Genomic DNA, 15,919 nt, shown 5'->3' on the forward strand with positions numbered 1-15,919 from the left:
ACTGGCAACCATTTTATGATGACAGAAAGGGCCAGATTTAAGATGAAGTCAAAACTGAGGAAGGCAGAGCAAAGTTATGAAAGAACTCCCAAGATATTGTGGATGCAACACACACACACCACACTTGTATGTGCCTGCTAGCTTGCTTTCCTTCTCTTGCTTTTCTTCTGCTACTTATGCACAGAAAACCATTTTGCCTTCTCTGACTCTCCAAAACTGTCCAATTCAAATAGTTTCCATGAGCCTCTGGTCAAAATTAATATCAGCCTCTGAGACACCTAGTTCTTTTCTGTATATTCAAATTACACTTATTGTAAACATCTATTTGAATCCGTAATAAACTAATGGTCACCCAAAAGCAGGCAGTACATCTTATTCATCTTGCATTCTCCATAATGTTTAATACAAAGCATTCAGCAAGAGCTTCTTGAACTGCAGTTTTACGTGGACATTAAATCAATGAAACGAAATAATGTTATTGAGTTTGCCAATAAGTTTATCTCTCCCTTTAAATTGTATCACCCTAATATGAATTTCAAACTTTTCCTTCTGCCAGTCTTGGAAAATATTCGGTGGTAAAGAATGACAGATCTGAATTGTTTCTTTTTCTTATAAATCACTTTTAAGTAAGCCAAAAGCCACAAAGATGAAAGGTTAACTTCTTCACTACGATTTTATTTTAATTTGGAAATTCCTCTTGAGTTTTTCATGGTAGTTCTCTTGAACCTCCATTATAGTAGATGCCTTTTGGAATGGCTGGCCTTCCCACAAAAACTGCCTTCTTAAAATTTATTATTTTTTTTTGTAGGAACTTCATTCTACCCCCATTATCAAGCCAGGGGGTGTGGGCTTCACTAAACTCAGTAACATTGCGAGACCCCTCTACTGTGGTTACAGTTGAGCAAAGCCAAGCCACTCTGAATCCCTTCCCCAGGAATTTATGATTGGGACTAGGAGATTCAAAGTGCATTCTGGCCTTGTCTGAGTAGGCTTATTATTCAGTACTTTTCATCAATTAAAATTTACTATAAATTTACACTGCATGTTAGTGAAGCTACATAGAAATAAAACCAGGAAAATTGGGGGTGTGATTCTCAATAGCATCAACCCTCCTTCTTGGTCCACCTCCCCATGGGAAAAAAGTCTCAAGGAGACAAAGGAATTTGGTCACCAATTTCAAAAAGTTGAAAAGGATTTTACTAATCTTCTTTCTATTAATTTCAGCATTAGCAAATTTCTATTTTCCTGGGCACAAACCTAAGCACCTTTCTTATTTTAGACAATGAATTTAAGCTTATGGCTTCTCTAAATTCACCTAAGACCAACTTAACTGCTTAGTTTTGACCTAACCAGCAGGGGTCAGAGTCAGAACAAAAACCACCTAATGAAGGACTCCATGGAAAGACATCAAACATTTAAGTGAGCAAAAATCAATTGCTTGCCAAACTGCAGAAATAATGTGTAAATTGCAAACATGTCAATAAAGATATCAAAAAATGTGCAGCTTCCTTTAAAATGATACCAAATTATTTTTAAAGTCTGAAAAAAGGTCTAAAGAGAAAATACTGATATTCTAATAAAAATAATATAATAAAAAGGAAAACAAAATAATTAAATTATAATCATGGAGTTGGCTGCAGCAGAGGTTATGGAAGCACATAAAAAAAAACTTTAAATATGAAAAGTAGCTTCCTAAATTTGGATTAAGAACAAATTCGGGTTATTTGCTTCCTTAAGTGTATTTCTTAAATGGCGAAATTATATTCTAAAAATGACTTACTTGTTACATCAGTCTTTATTTCTGCAATCTTCAACAGTGGTTCAACCTTCTCATAATAGATCTGCGTAGCTTCTTTTTTGTGGCTTTGGGGGTTAAGGAGTATTTTTAATGACTTTGGTCTGTTTGAAAAACCTAAGAGGCAAGCATAAAGACAAAGTTATAGCATTTTTTTCTTTCCCTTTAAAACCATATATTCAGTCCAGTTAGAATGTTATATACCTATTTAAATATTTGCTATTTTTATTTGATATTCTTACAAGAGTTTTCCTGAACATGGCATTATATTAAAACATTTACATTTCCTAGCAGTGAAATAGGAATGTCCCTCTTAACATATCATTAGTTATATAACAAAGCACTTAAGAAGGAAGATGTTAATGAATAAAACTTTGTAAATATTAGGCAATGTTTATATATATATATTTACCAAATCATAAATAATATACCACATGTTCCTTTAGCATTTGTTTCTAAGGAGAAAAGCAATGGACTGTAACAAATAGAAAATTCCATTTCCTCTGGTGGATAAATATGCTCATTATTGGAATTGGGTACTCCAGTGACCTCAGGGCCATCCAGGTCTGACCCCAGGATGAACCTAGGGTGGAGGAGAGCACACGCAGGGCTCGGTCAGGGCCAGCAGCCAGAGCAATGCATGTTGGGGGCTAAAAAGAGGGTTTAGGTCGAAGTTCAGGCCTGAAAGGGGGCCAGGGGAGAAAGGACTCTTCCCTTGGGAATTAGGAAAGCAACGCCTCTCAGCGGGGATTCAAGGATAGTGCTGCCTCACAGTTGGGGCTGAGATTTGATACTACAATTTTCTGGGCTTGCAAGATGTTTATCACTTAGAACCCAGTTGGAGCAGGTGCAAAGCGAATTTTCTGTTGTTAGGAAGGAGCAAGAGGGACAGAGGAGCCAAAAGAAAGCTGATGACCATTTCATGGTAAGCTGCTCTCACATGGCCACTATTCAAGGTTAAAAAAGCAAGTCGCTAATGTCCATTTTTAATTTTAAAAATGTCTCCACCAAAGTCAGTTTTTTGTGCCTCAAGTAGAGACAATATTCCATTTCTCATCATATTTGATGTAATTAAATCTTCTTTTGATAGCACAGGCTGTTTTGAATTCAGAGAGAGTTTTGGATGAGAAAGTGATAGAATTATCCCTACATTCTCTGTAATTGCCCCTGGGGTCCCACTGCATGGGCACTTCGATGTTCTCCTCCTTCCATCCCAGCTCTGATCATCCCTGCATTGTTCAGGGATGCCATGGCTCATTGCTTCCTGTAAAGCAAGCCTGAACACCTTAAGATGACATTCAGAGCCCTCCTCCAACAAACTCCAACCTATTTGCCTCCCTCTTTTCTCTTTCACACATGGTAAGAAACATTTACTGAGCATTTGTGCTGGGTGCTGGAAAGAGGGGCAAAGCAACTAAGATATGGTACATGCTTTAAAAGAGGAAGATGCATCCAGAAAAAGAAACAGCACAAGACAGAATAGACCTGTTAACAGAGAAGCACAAAATGCCATAGGAGTGTAAAAGAGGAGGGTGGTTAATTCTTATTAGGGATATGGAAAAGGCTTCCTGGAAAAGAGAGTATCTGAGTAGGGGTTTTGGCTCATGCTGTTTTCACTACATAGAATTCCCTCCTTCCTCACACCTTATCCTACCCCTTAGCAAAAGAGCAGGGGTGGGGTGAAATTCTAAGCAGTGAGATCAACATTGCAAATGCACAACACTAAGTACAGAGATTTGCTCCTCCATTTCAGCCTTCTCATCATGTTTTGGACCCACTGTATTATGTACTTGCCAAATACCAGGCTTTTTGTTGTTATTGTTCAGAAGGTTTTTCCTTTCCATTCCATCTTATCATCATTTCTCTTAAATTCTACCACTTTTTCAAAGCTCATTTCAAATACCACTTCTTCACCGAAACGTTTCTCAATTACCAATAGAATTAATCCTCTGGCTTCTCATTCTCACTTTCTATATGCCTCTATTAACTATCTCTTGTATCATTTATACAAAAAAAAAAAAACCTGATAGAATAACCAGTATCTTGGGACTTCCACTGGCTAAACCATGGACAATACAAAATGGAATAAAGGCAGTAAAATATCATACTAAGGGAGAGAAGGGAAAATAGTCTGATAGTAGAATGACAACTAAGAAATATGGAAGAAATTACAAAAGAGTTAGAGAAATCACTATTTTCAACCATCATCATAATAATGGATTCAGGCAACAATCAGCAAGAGAGGCTAAAACCACCAGTGACAGTCATTTGGGGGAACAAAATATTTACTTATTCTTAAACACTGTCCCTCTTTATTGCTCTCATTACAAAAGGGTAAAAATTTCCCATTTACAGTGGGGAAATATGGCAAACACCACCTTAGTCAAGTGATCAAAGTTAACAACACGCTTAGTGGTACAAACAGATGTATATGCCTCATGATACTAAGAAGGACACACCACTGCTTTTGTGGTATTCCTGCCCAAAGTTCGTAATGTGGATCTAACATAACAACAAAACACTCAAATACAAATTGAAGGGCATTTTCAAAACAACTGCCTTAAACTTAATTTAAAAAATGTCAAGGCCATGAAAGATAGAGAAAGGCACAGGACCTACTCCAGATGAAGGAGATTAAAGAGAGGAAACTAAATACGATGTGTGACTCTAAAGCAGATATTAAAAAAAAAAAAAAAAATGCCGTAAAGGACAGCACTGATGTCCTTTACGTAGGAGGACTAAGCGCATAAATCTAGGGTTCACATTTATTGAAAATATGACAAGGACAAAAACTTTGTTCTAAGCCCTGGAGTCCAACAGTAAGATTAAATATCAAAATTAAGTTTATCATACCTGGTAAAGTTATCAAAAGACACTGCTTCATTTCTCTACCAGGTTCAGTCCCAGTAAAGAATACATCTAGGCACCATATGGCAATCCCCAAATGTCATCATAAAAACCAACTTGTATTTCTCCCTTTTTATACATTATGACCATGAAAAAATAGAAGTTTGTGGAAATGAGGAATAGTATCTGGGGCTTGTGAGGATAAATACATTGTGTCGAAAACCTGTAACCTTTAAATACATGTATCTGAAAGTGCATTCTCTATGTTCCATCTAACCTTTGTGAAATAATCCCCTAAATAAGGAAGGAAAGACGGCTAAAATTATTTTTAAGATTTTTCCAAAAAGATTTAAACAAAAGGATTTTATTCCTAAGCTTCAGTTTGCCAACAATAGCAATGATAACTAAATAAATACATCAGAATACTCCATTCCTTACATGTTCTGGAAATTGAAGTATTTTAAACACAAATCAGCAAAACCAATTTTTCACCAGAGAATGTATTCATTCTCATTTTCCTTTTCCTTTTGGGCGCACTTAATATAATTATGAAGCTAGAGTCTAAGTATATATAAACTAGGTAGTGATATATCATTAGCGATCAGAAAGGAGTATCCTATTGAATAAAGCAGGATTTTTAAACATGCTCTTAATTAGATGAAATAAAGAGATATAATTAAAGAGTCTCCAACCTTCTGTTCTTCATGCTCCTTCCCCATCCTCCTACTCCATTCAATTCTTTGACCTCACCATGCTCTACCACAGTGTCCTTGCACCTGCCCTTCCATCCATCTTCCCACCTACATTTTCCACGACCATAGCCACTTTGTCCAATTAACCTCTACTCTTTGTGTTGCTCTCACCTTAGTCATCACTTCCCTGGGGAAGCCAACCATGGCCTCTTTGGCTTTGTGACTTTAGCTGGGTTAGTTCCCCCTTATTTGTTCTTACAGGTCCATACAGATCCCAATCTTGTTACTTATGCTGTTATAATTATATCTATTTATTAGTTGTACTCCCACATTGGACCAAAAGCTCTCCAGGATTTTATTCCATATTCTATCTCCACAGTGAAGGGCACAGAATAGATGACCAAATATTTGATGAGTAAATAAAAGGGTAGTGTTAACCTTAGGCCATATAAAAAACAATGATATCCATCTATGTGAAAGTATTCCTCTCCCACACTAAAGCCTCTAAATCAGCAGAATTCAAAGTTGTAGAGGCAGGAAGCAAAAACATTACAAGTGGGTCACAACAGATGAAGAGATGACACTTCTACTTTCACTTCTCAGTTCATAGACCCACGTATTACGTTTATGAAACTAAAAACTAATATCACAAGATTTAGTTTCCCAGGTGGACTGCAATGTAATAAAATAGGAAACATAGTAAGACCAGTGAATCCATAGTCATTAGCCAATTGCCTCACTTTTTTTATGTAAATGAGTCCCTTGATCAAAGGCAGTGTTATATAGGAGGTAAATTCACTGAAAAGACATTTAGTAGGACCACAGATGGTAGTGTTGGCAGAAACATCACGGGCAGGAAATGCAAATCCATAGCGAAAGCAAGCATTCATAGCAATGAAGCTAAGCCACTGACCTTCCACAACGGAGGGGATCCAATGTAATCGACCTGCCACCAAGTGGTTGACTGGCTGCTCTGGAACACAGGGCCATATCCAGGGCTCAGGGCTGAACTGTTTACAAATTACTAAGCAATGGTGATAGTCAAATCAGCCTGATGAACAGAAGTGCTTGTTGTTAAAGCCATCCCTGTCTGAAGGCCACTGTGTTTATGTGTTCGTTGTGTAAGCCCTGGGGTCGCTCTGAAAAGATGGTAACATTTATAGAATTGGGCATCCTGCTTACCCGATTATTTCCTCTTCTGGAATAAATTCTCTTTGGTGAGCATTCACATAAAACACAAATCTCACATTCTGTTTTGATTCTGTGAAAGTCATCCAAATACTTCTGCTTTATACATCCTGTCACCAACTTTCTAATCTTTTTCTTCCAAGTTTGACTATTTGGCCAAGTTCTTAACCATTGTCCATGCAGTGATGTACATCGACACCTCCAGCCATTGCTCCGTAACCAGTATTATCAACTGTTTAAAGTTCTATCCACCAGAATGATTTCCCTTCCCTGCTATCTAAATAGCAGGAAATACTCTTGGTCAGGTAATACTTCAGTAGTATTCTATCTCTTCTTGGGTGGTAATACTTAAGCAGCTCGCTTCTATTATATCATGCAAAACTGTCTCTAAACTAGGCCCCATTTATTTCCCTGTAGTCTGCTGGTCATAGAAAATGTCCCATTAGGCTATTAATGCGGGGTGGAGAGAAAAAGGGCAATGCAGCAACAGTTGTAGGCCAACGGCATATTAGATACACTAGACTCTTCTCCTCTATCCTTTTAATAATATTATCTGTATAGAACTTTCCATTTAAAATAGGTAAAGTATTTTGTTTTATATCAACTGAACTCTGATCAATACAGATGTCTAAGAGACAACTCAAAGTTAACAAACTCAAAACTGAAATTCTGATTTTCCCCACCAAACTTGATGTAGCTATCCATGGTTTTCTGCATCTCACTAAATGCCAACTTTGTCCTTCTACTAGCTCTAGTCTGAAAGTTCACTTTACTCTGAAAATTGGTAATTAAAAATAACAAATAAGGCGTTTGTCCTACTTTTCTAATAAGCACTATATTTCTGTATAAACAAATAGTATCAGTTGCAGAAGCAACTTTTCTATAAAATGTTTTATATTTTCTATAAATATATCACTAATTTAGCAAGAATGATTGAATTAGAAAATCTCCATAATCTATCCCTAATTAAATAATTAGTTCAGGCAAGCATAATCAATGCATGTTAAAACCATTAGATGAAATATTTATTGGGAACTGGATATTTCTTGTCCCCAGGTGCCATCCAACAAAGTATCTACTAGTTTCAAATAAAAAAATTATAATGGAGGGATCTAAGTGTCATCTCCTTGACTCAAAAATTAATCTTAGCTTTGGGGAACCCACCTTAGCATCATTAATAATGGTATAGTCAGGCATTATGTACCACTTGAGATGATAAAATATGCAGTACACAATACTACTTATGGAGTATTCTTGCCCCACATTTCCAACATGAATCTAATTAAGCCTTTAGATTGAAAATCCAGTTTGTAGGAAAAATAGGAAATAGAAAAACAAGTTAATTGATGCCACTAAGAAGCAAATGAATAGTCATACAACAGTATTACTCAAAGTATGGTCTCCAGAATGACAGCCCAGTCTCACCAAACAGTTCACTAAAGGCCCACACCAAAAATAAAGGAAAAAAAAAAAAAAAAGGGCCCACACCAGACCCACTGAATCAGAATTTCTGAGAGTGGGGACCAATAATCTTTGTTTAAGTAGGCTAAATGTTCCTTATGCACCCTAAAATGTCTACAGCACAAATAATCCAGTCTTTTCCATAAGTCAGAGAGAAAAAAGATGAGGAGGGGAATGTTGTAGTGCTATAGTTTAAATACATTTAATTCAAAAAATGATCCTTGATTGGACACCGGTAGGTACAAATCAGCTATAAAAGACATTTTGGAAAACATGAAGGAAATTTCACTATCAACCAGGTATTAGATGATAATGAGTAACTACCATTCACTCATTTGGTAGGACAATGATATTTTGTTATTTGTAAAATGTCTGTTTTTAGAGATGCATACTGAACTATTTCTGGGAGCAATGTCATGATGTCTACAATTTACTTTAAAATGCATTGCCTGAATAAAATATTTGAAGCAAATACGGAAAAATGTTAAGAACTGTAGATTAACTGTAGATCTAGGTGATAGATATATATAGGTGCCCATTATCATGGTTTTTTTTTTTAAAATATTTTCTATATGTTTGACATTTTTTCGTAATAGAGTAAAAATACCTTAGTATCTTCCTTTACTTGTTCTTTCAATACCCATCTCTCATATCCACTAAGTCAATAAATCCAGTCAGCTCTATCTCCAAAAATAAATCCAAAGCCTGACCTCTTCACACCACTTCTCCTCCCCCTACCCTGATTTAAGTCACCAACTCTCATCCAGATTATGCCAATTTCCAGCTAACTCTTCTCCTGCTTCCATCCTTTCACCCAATCACATAGTCTACCTCCACTTGGCAGCCAAAATATCCACTTTAAAAGTAAGTTATATCATGTCGCTCTTCTGCTTAAAACTCCCAAATGCTCCCTCTCATTTTCTCCAAAATAAAAATCAAAAACCATACAAAGCTTGCAAAACCCTTCATGCTCTATCCCCCAGCTGCCTCTGTGACCTCATTTCCCATTACTTTGCTCCCTGCTGAGTCCACTCTGCACATGACTCTCTTGTTCAACCTTTTGCACTTACTGTTCCCTCAGCCTGGAACATTTTCCCCTTAGATAGCCATATGGCTCCCTTTCCCCATTACTTTCACTCTCTTCTAAAACCTCACATCCAATGAAGCTTCCTTGACTGCCTCTGTGTAATACTAAATGTTTTCGTCCCATTGCCTGGTAATACATATCATCATCTGACATAAAAATAAATGATTCTTTTTCAATTTCTCCTTCTTATAGACTAAATGTTTGTGTCCCCTCAAAATTTATATGTTGACATCCTAATCCCAATGGGAGGTATTACACGAGGTGGGGCCTTTGAGAGGTGATTAGGGTAGAGACATTATGAATGAGATTAGTGATCTTTTAAAAGGGACCCCAGAGAACATTCTAGCTCTCTTTCTGCCACGTGAAGACAAAACATGAAGAGTGCTCTCACCAGAACTGGACCATGCTGGCACCCTGAGCTCAGACTTTCAGCCCCCAGAACTGTGAGAAATAAATTTCTGTTATTTATAAGCCACCCAGTCTATGGTACTTTGTGATAGTAGCCTGAACGGACCAAACACTCCACTATCACAAGAATCTAAGCTACTTGAGGTCAAAGACTCTGTGGTTCTGCTCTCTTCTATCTTACTAGTTCCTAGAATAGTACCTGGCACACAGTTGATATCCAATAAATATAGTATACTGAACATTCTTTTTAAAAGTAAAAAATTAAAGAAAAATACAAAACTATAATTCCAACTGTATTAAAGAAAATAAATATCAACACTGTAAAACTCATTTAAGCAAAAAACTTTTTTTAAACTGCCGTGATATAAAAGAAGTCCAGAAATGTAACCATTTATATTAATTCCTAAAATAAAACAAAAGAGCTAAGGCCAATACTTCGCAAAGAACCAGATTTGTCAAAAAGTAGGTTGTGCAATAGACAACTAAATCCTTTGAAAGAAACATTAAGCTTGGAAAAGCTAACAACCTCATCACTGCCAAGTTTTAAAAAAATAAAAAGTAATTCAACTCCTATCTTATCCTTACTCCCTGTATTTACAAACTTAAAACCAGTAGAATTATATTTAAGAGCTGGTGAAATATTTTCTAAATTAAAGTTTACATCATCAATAAAAGTAAACACTGCCCCTTTTGCTCAGAATCAAAAAAAAAAAAAAAAAAAAAAATCAGTTTGCCTTCCAGAAACCAATCATCAGTTATGATAAAAATCAAAAAGTGGACCTGAAAGAAACTGCTTTTAGTCTCCATGGGCACTGGTTGGTCTTGAAAAGCAACCTCAATTGTCATATTACCTAGACTTGGATTCAGTACTATCCCTCAGCCCCATCAGGGCACTCACACTTCATCATCTCCGGAGAGAAAGGAAAATGCAAAAAAACAGATAGCGAAGAGAATGGCACTAGTGAATGAAGATGAAGCTAAGACAAAATTCACCAGCTGAGACTGCCAAATGATTGGGTAACTTACGTTTCATGAAAAGAACTGTAACAATAAGCATGTGGAGACTTTGAAAACCAGGTTAGGAAAGTAAATAAGAGGGGAAAGTTAAGTTTTTAAAAATTTAATTAATTTATTGATAAACAAGTAAAAAGGAGACAGTTTAGTTTTATTTGTGAGAAAAGAGACATGTGTGTCTAAGCCTTCTTGCCCAAATAACATTTCCAGGTAATACAGAAATATAGTACACTGGAAAGATTTATGTAAAATCACTGGCTACAAAGAACTCTATGAAAAACATTTTTAGAATGCGACAACACAAAGCATCAGACAATCATGACCTTGCTCTTCTTTCAATTATGACAAACTGTTTAATATGAGCTGAACTGACATACATAAATCCCCTGAACTCCTTGAAAAAATGAATCTCAAAGTGATATTTATTCATAATTTTACAACTGTATAAATATCCCCTAAATAGACAATCTAAGATTAAAATATAAGTATGATTCAACATTAATATGCAACTGATTTGGTTCTCAGTCCTTTGGTAACCTCTCAATTCATACTCTAGAGTATAGACGTTTTTAGCACGCCAGTTTGCAATGAACCAGCAATGTAAAACAGAATGGCCAACTGTCCCTCTGTTAGTAACAAATGTGCTAATATGTACTAGTTTAAACTTGATCTATCAGTGAGTCAATGAACCATGAAGGGTGGGGGTTAATCAGGGTGTTCTCCAAACAAAGGCTCTTGAGAGCGGCAGAGACGCCACTCCCAGACTCACATCTGTGCTGTTTTTGAGTGCAGCATGATGGAAATGGCATGGTGTTCATCAAAGTTAAGAGTCCAGAACCTCGTCATAGTCTTGTGTGTATTCACAACCATTTTATACAGAAAAGCAACCAAATTGTTGCAAAGAAAGAACCCAAACACAAGAAATAAAGACCTCAGTCTCACCACAATTCTCAGGAACTATTAATATTAAACTATGCCCAGTTAATATGTAACTGTGATGGTAAAAGCCTTTCACACATAAGATTTGACAACTTCCCAGCAGAGCTCAGAGTTGGAGATATTTTCTATTAGGTGATTTATATTAAAATGCATTAATTTCACTTGAATATCAGCAAAAGCTTATGGATGCACAACTTTACACACTCAGATGAAAATAACTCAATGCTATATAGTTTACTTAAAGTAAAAAACAAGCCCCATGACTTCTAAATTCACATGCAGCCCAGCAATGTGCCATATCTTTCTAACAGCTGAACAGAACTGAACAGCAATTAGCAGAAAGAATCACCTGCTGCTGGAAATAATCACCTCAATACTATGGTATTTAAAATAATAAAGGATTCAAGAGTATGCAGACAGACTAAGAATGAACAAGCAGAAAGGAAAGCAGAGAAAAAGAAAAATAATCCAAATAAATTATCCATTTATTTTTACCAAATTTTTGTAATAATCCTGATAAAATAATTATTTTTGGAAGATGCTATAGACTAGACAGATTTCAGTATATCACTTTCCCCAACTAAAAATTCAGACTCAAAAAAATACAGGTTATTGTCTTTAGGAAAGTTTTCTTCTCTTTTTCTCTGTTTTGCTTAGAAGTAGACCACAGAATTAGTTACAATAATTAGCACTTAAAAATGATTAACTTTATAAAAATCCAATTTGATAAAACAATTGCACATTTAATCCCTCACAAAGTATGGAATTATGAAAATGTTTGAGAATAATTTCATGAACACTTTTTAATTCAATGATTTTATCAGTTAGAAAGCTTTTGCAACATATCCTCACCGGCTCATATATGTGTGACTTTTAAGAAAGTTTTTAGTTATCTACAGGGCCTCAAAATAAATAAATAAATAAATAGATAGATAAATAAATAAATAAATAAATAAATAAGTGTGTGTGTGTGTGTGTGTGTGTACGTACATATATATGAATATATGTATACACACACACACACACACACACATCACAGTTTTTAGCATTCCAAGAACATATATTCCAATGTAAAAGTGAAGATTTTGGAAAAAAAATTTTATAATCAATGTTGTCAGAGAAAAACCTGAGCTGAACAGTAGTGGTAGAAACAGACTTTATTCATAACTATTGCAATAGGAAGAAAAAGACCTCAGTATAGAGCCAGGCTCATTTCAGAATAAAGCATGTGCAACTGGGAATCAATAGCCAGGTGGAGGGCAGTGAATGGGAAGTTACTAACAGGAAACAGAAGTAAGGAGTATTCTGGCTAATCCCAGCTAACAGGACTCTTCACTGAAGACAGGCAAGGGTGACCAGATATCACCAGGGGGATAGCGGGGAATGAGGAACCTGATCAGATACTGAGGGTGATCAAATATGGAGGGTGGAGGAGATTCTTACTAAAAATGGATTTTACAAGGAAGTATACGGATGGGCCTAAGAAAAAGTTCAGGAGCCTGATACTTATATAAAATGAGCCCTGCGTTATACATGATAATGACAATGTGTTTCTCAAAACCCACAAATTCTACATGAGAGCTGAGAAATACTTCTGAGGGGTACTAGCCATCAAAAGGAAAACGCTTTGGGATTTCCATTTTGGAAAATTACAGCAGCTGTCTGAAAAGTTTTGCTGTATGATTTCTAGTCCAAGACGTCAGTTCTGCCTAAGTTTATTTATAAATGTAATGTGCTCTCAAATAAAAATATCATTTTTTTCTAGATCTGGACAAGGTGATACTAAAATATATATCTTAAAATTAATCTGCCAAAAATAGGAAACATTGAAAAACAAATCTGAGAGGAACAATTCCTACAGATACTGAAACATACTACAAAAGCTTTTTAAATTAAACACTGGTATGTGAATAGAAAGACCAATGGAATAAAATAGAAAGCTAGAAATAGATCCAAGTACATATGAAAATTTAGTATATGATAAAGGTGATATCGCAAAACTCTGGGACAAAGATAAACTTTTTAGTAAATGGTGTTGGGACAGACAACTGGATAACTATATGGAAAAGAGATAGAGTCTATACCTTATAACCACACACAAAATAAACACCAAGTGGATTAGAGATCTAAAATTAAACTATATAAGTAGTAGAAGAAAATGTGGATGATTTTCTCTAAAATCTAAGTGTAAAGAAAGGCTTTCTACTATGACTCAAATATCAGATACAGTAAAGAACAAGAGTGACAAATTTACATAAAAATTTTAAAATATAAACTTTAAATGGCAAAATCACTATAAGCAAAGTCAAGAGACCAAGTATATATCAGGAGGAAAATATCTGCAACATATATCACAGAAAAGAGCTAATATTTAATATATAAAGAACTTTTAAAAAATGGCGGGGGGGGGACCAAAGACTTATAGAAAAATGGGCAAATAGTCCTTATATGAAATGATGTTCAACTTATAATTTTGTAAATTAAACTATATTGATTTTTCACCTATAACACTGGAAAAATTCTAAATGAAAGTACAATCTGTTGATGAGGCTGTGAGAAAACAGACACTTTCATATATATTGCTGGTAAATGTGAAAAATGGTACAAATCATATGAAAGGGAATTTGCCAATATCTAAGTTACACATGCACTTATACTTTAATTCAGAATTCTACTTCTAGTTACTTGCAACATACAATACGCAAAAAAAAAAATTTACAGCATTATTTATGATTGCAGATATTAGAAACACTCAAAATGCCCAATCATGAGAAATTATTGAATAAAATAGAGTACAAACCCTGCAATGGAGTCTTATAAAGCTATAAATAAAATAAAACAATGAAGATCTCTTAGAAGTGATATGGAATGACTTTCAGTACATATAGTTAGGTGAATAAAGCAAAGTACAGAAGAGTTTATATTGTATGTTACATTTTATGTAAAAAAGGGGAAAATTTTAATTTATATATCAGGTAATTTTGCAAAAAGAAATAAAGGTAAGATAAACCAGAAACCAACAGAATTGGTTACCTATAAGAGGAATGAGAAACATGTTTACGTCAGAAAAAATAAATATCATTAAAGCAATGAAGATAGTGGAGGGAGAAAAAAAAAACTAAAACTGAATACAAACAGAAACAAAGCTAACCATATTTCATGAATAACATAACTATTACAAAGGAGAAAAGGCGAATCCACGTAATTTTGAACACAGTACTTAAAATATATTTTCAGTCTAGAGCACTAAAAACAGAACTGCCAACAAATCTTGAACTAATTTTTGTAGGTTTATTTTTCATAGCAGTATGGTCACAGCTATTCTAAAACTATTTTGTGTATGATATATGATTGAGCAAATAGGCAAATGTTGGGAGTCAGAGTTGACTATGAAAGAAGGGAGATACAAATATGGAAAGGAGAGAAACAAGAAAGAATCCTATAGAATTGGATTGGAATTAGAGTTATCAAATATAAAGTCCTGATTTCTAATCAATATTTCCTAGCTCTGCCTGCTCTAAGAGCCTAGAAGTTATAACAACCTAAGAGCAAAATGCACACCTAGCTCTCTGATTCTGGTTTCCCAATACCATTCCCCACCAAGAGGAATCACAGTTCCTTAGAGAAATGGCTCATTCCCGGGCTGGGGCAAGGAAGGTACAAGATAAGCCTGGAATATTCTGTTGTACCAAAAAGTAAAGAAATACTCTAAAATTGATAGAAGCAGGTTAAAAGAACATAGGAGGGGCTCTTCAAAATGTCTTCACCTCTAAACCTTAAAGGAAACTCAATTTGTATTAAAGGAATCTGCTTATCTTTCTTCCTAAACCTGCTCCTTTATTTCAATCCCAGGCACTCGCATCCTCCAATGCATGAAATCTAAGTTCTCCATCTCTCCCCCCATTCCCCCCTCCCCCTCTCTCTAGTCATTTGATTTCATGACAAAAGCGTTTTAATTTTTTTCTCTTATCTCTTGGGTCTGACAGATCTAAAATTGCCAGATCAAAATCAATTTTACTTATGTATATTAGTCAACTATAAGAAAATGTTAGCAATTATATAACATTAACATGAGTAGAGCTTACTATTTAAAGCCAAATATTAAATATTTTAGAACCAACCAGTCCTCAAACATATAGAACAGATTATATATGTAATAACCATAAATAATATAGTTTTGGCTTTTATCATTTTTTGAGTTTTTACATATTTGATGCCCAATTACATATGCAACCAGGAAAGGAATTATAAGGATAGTACTATCTAACCAATATACCAGATAGCAGCTAATAAACTTCACTATGTTAATATTAGATTTTCTTTAAAGCGACATTACAGACTATGGTGTCTATAATAGTGTGTTGGTACAGTATAGGGGGCAGCTAAGAACATGGCCTGTGTAGCCAAATTGTCATTTGAATCCCAGTTCTACAATGTCACAGTTGTGTGACCTTTTGCAAATTCTCTACTCTGTCTCCTTTTCTCTAT

At 35.2% G+C, this 15,919-nt stretch overlaps 1 protein-coding gene across 1 annotated transcript in view; it reads right to left on the reverse strand.

Moving 5' to 3' along the window:
• CERKL (CERK like autophagy regulator) overlaps positions 1–15,919 on the reverse strand; it is a 95,530-nt gene that overhangs the window by 28,535 nt on the left and 51,076 nt on the right. The window contains exon 3 of the mRNA XM_039855248.1: positions 1,781–1,912. Within this exon, the coding sequence (XP_039711182.1) occupies positions 1,781–1,912 (132 nt within the window). The remainder of the gene's footprint in view (positions 1–1,780; positions 1,913–15,919) is intronic.

The sequence above is a fragment of the Pteropus medius genome, unplaced genomic scaffold (genome assembly GCF_902729225.1).
Source record: "Pteropus medius unplaced genomic scaffold, Ma_sr-lr_union100, whole genome shotgun sequence".
Classification (NCBI taxonomy): Eukaryota; Metazoa; Chordata; class Mammalia; order Chiroptera; family Pteropodidae; genus Pteropus; species Pteropus medius.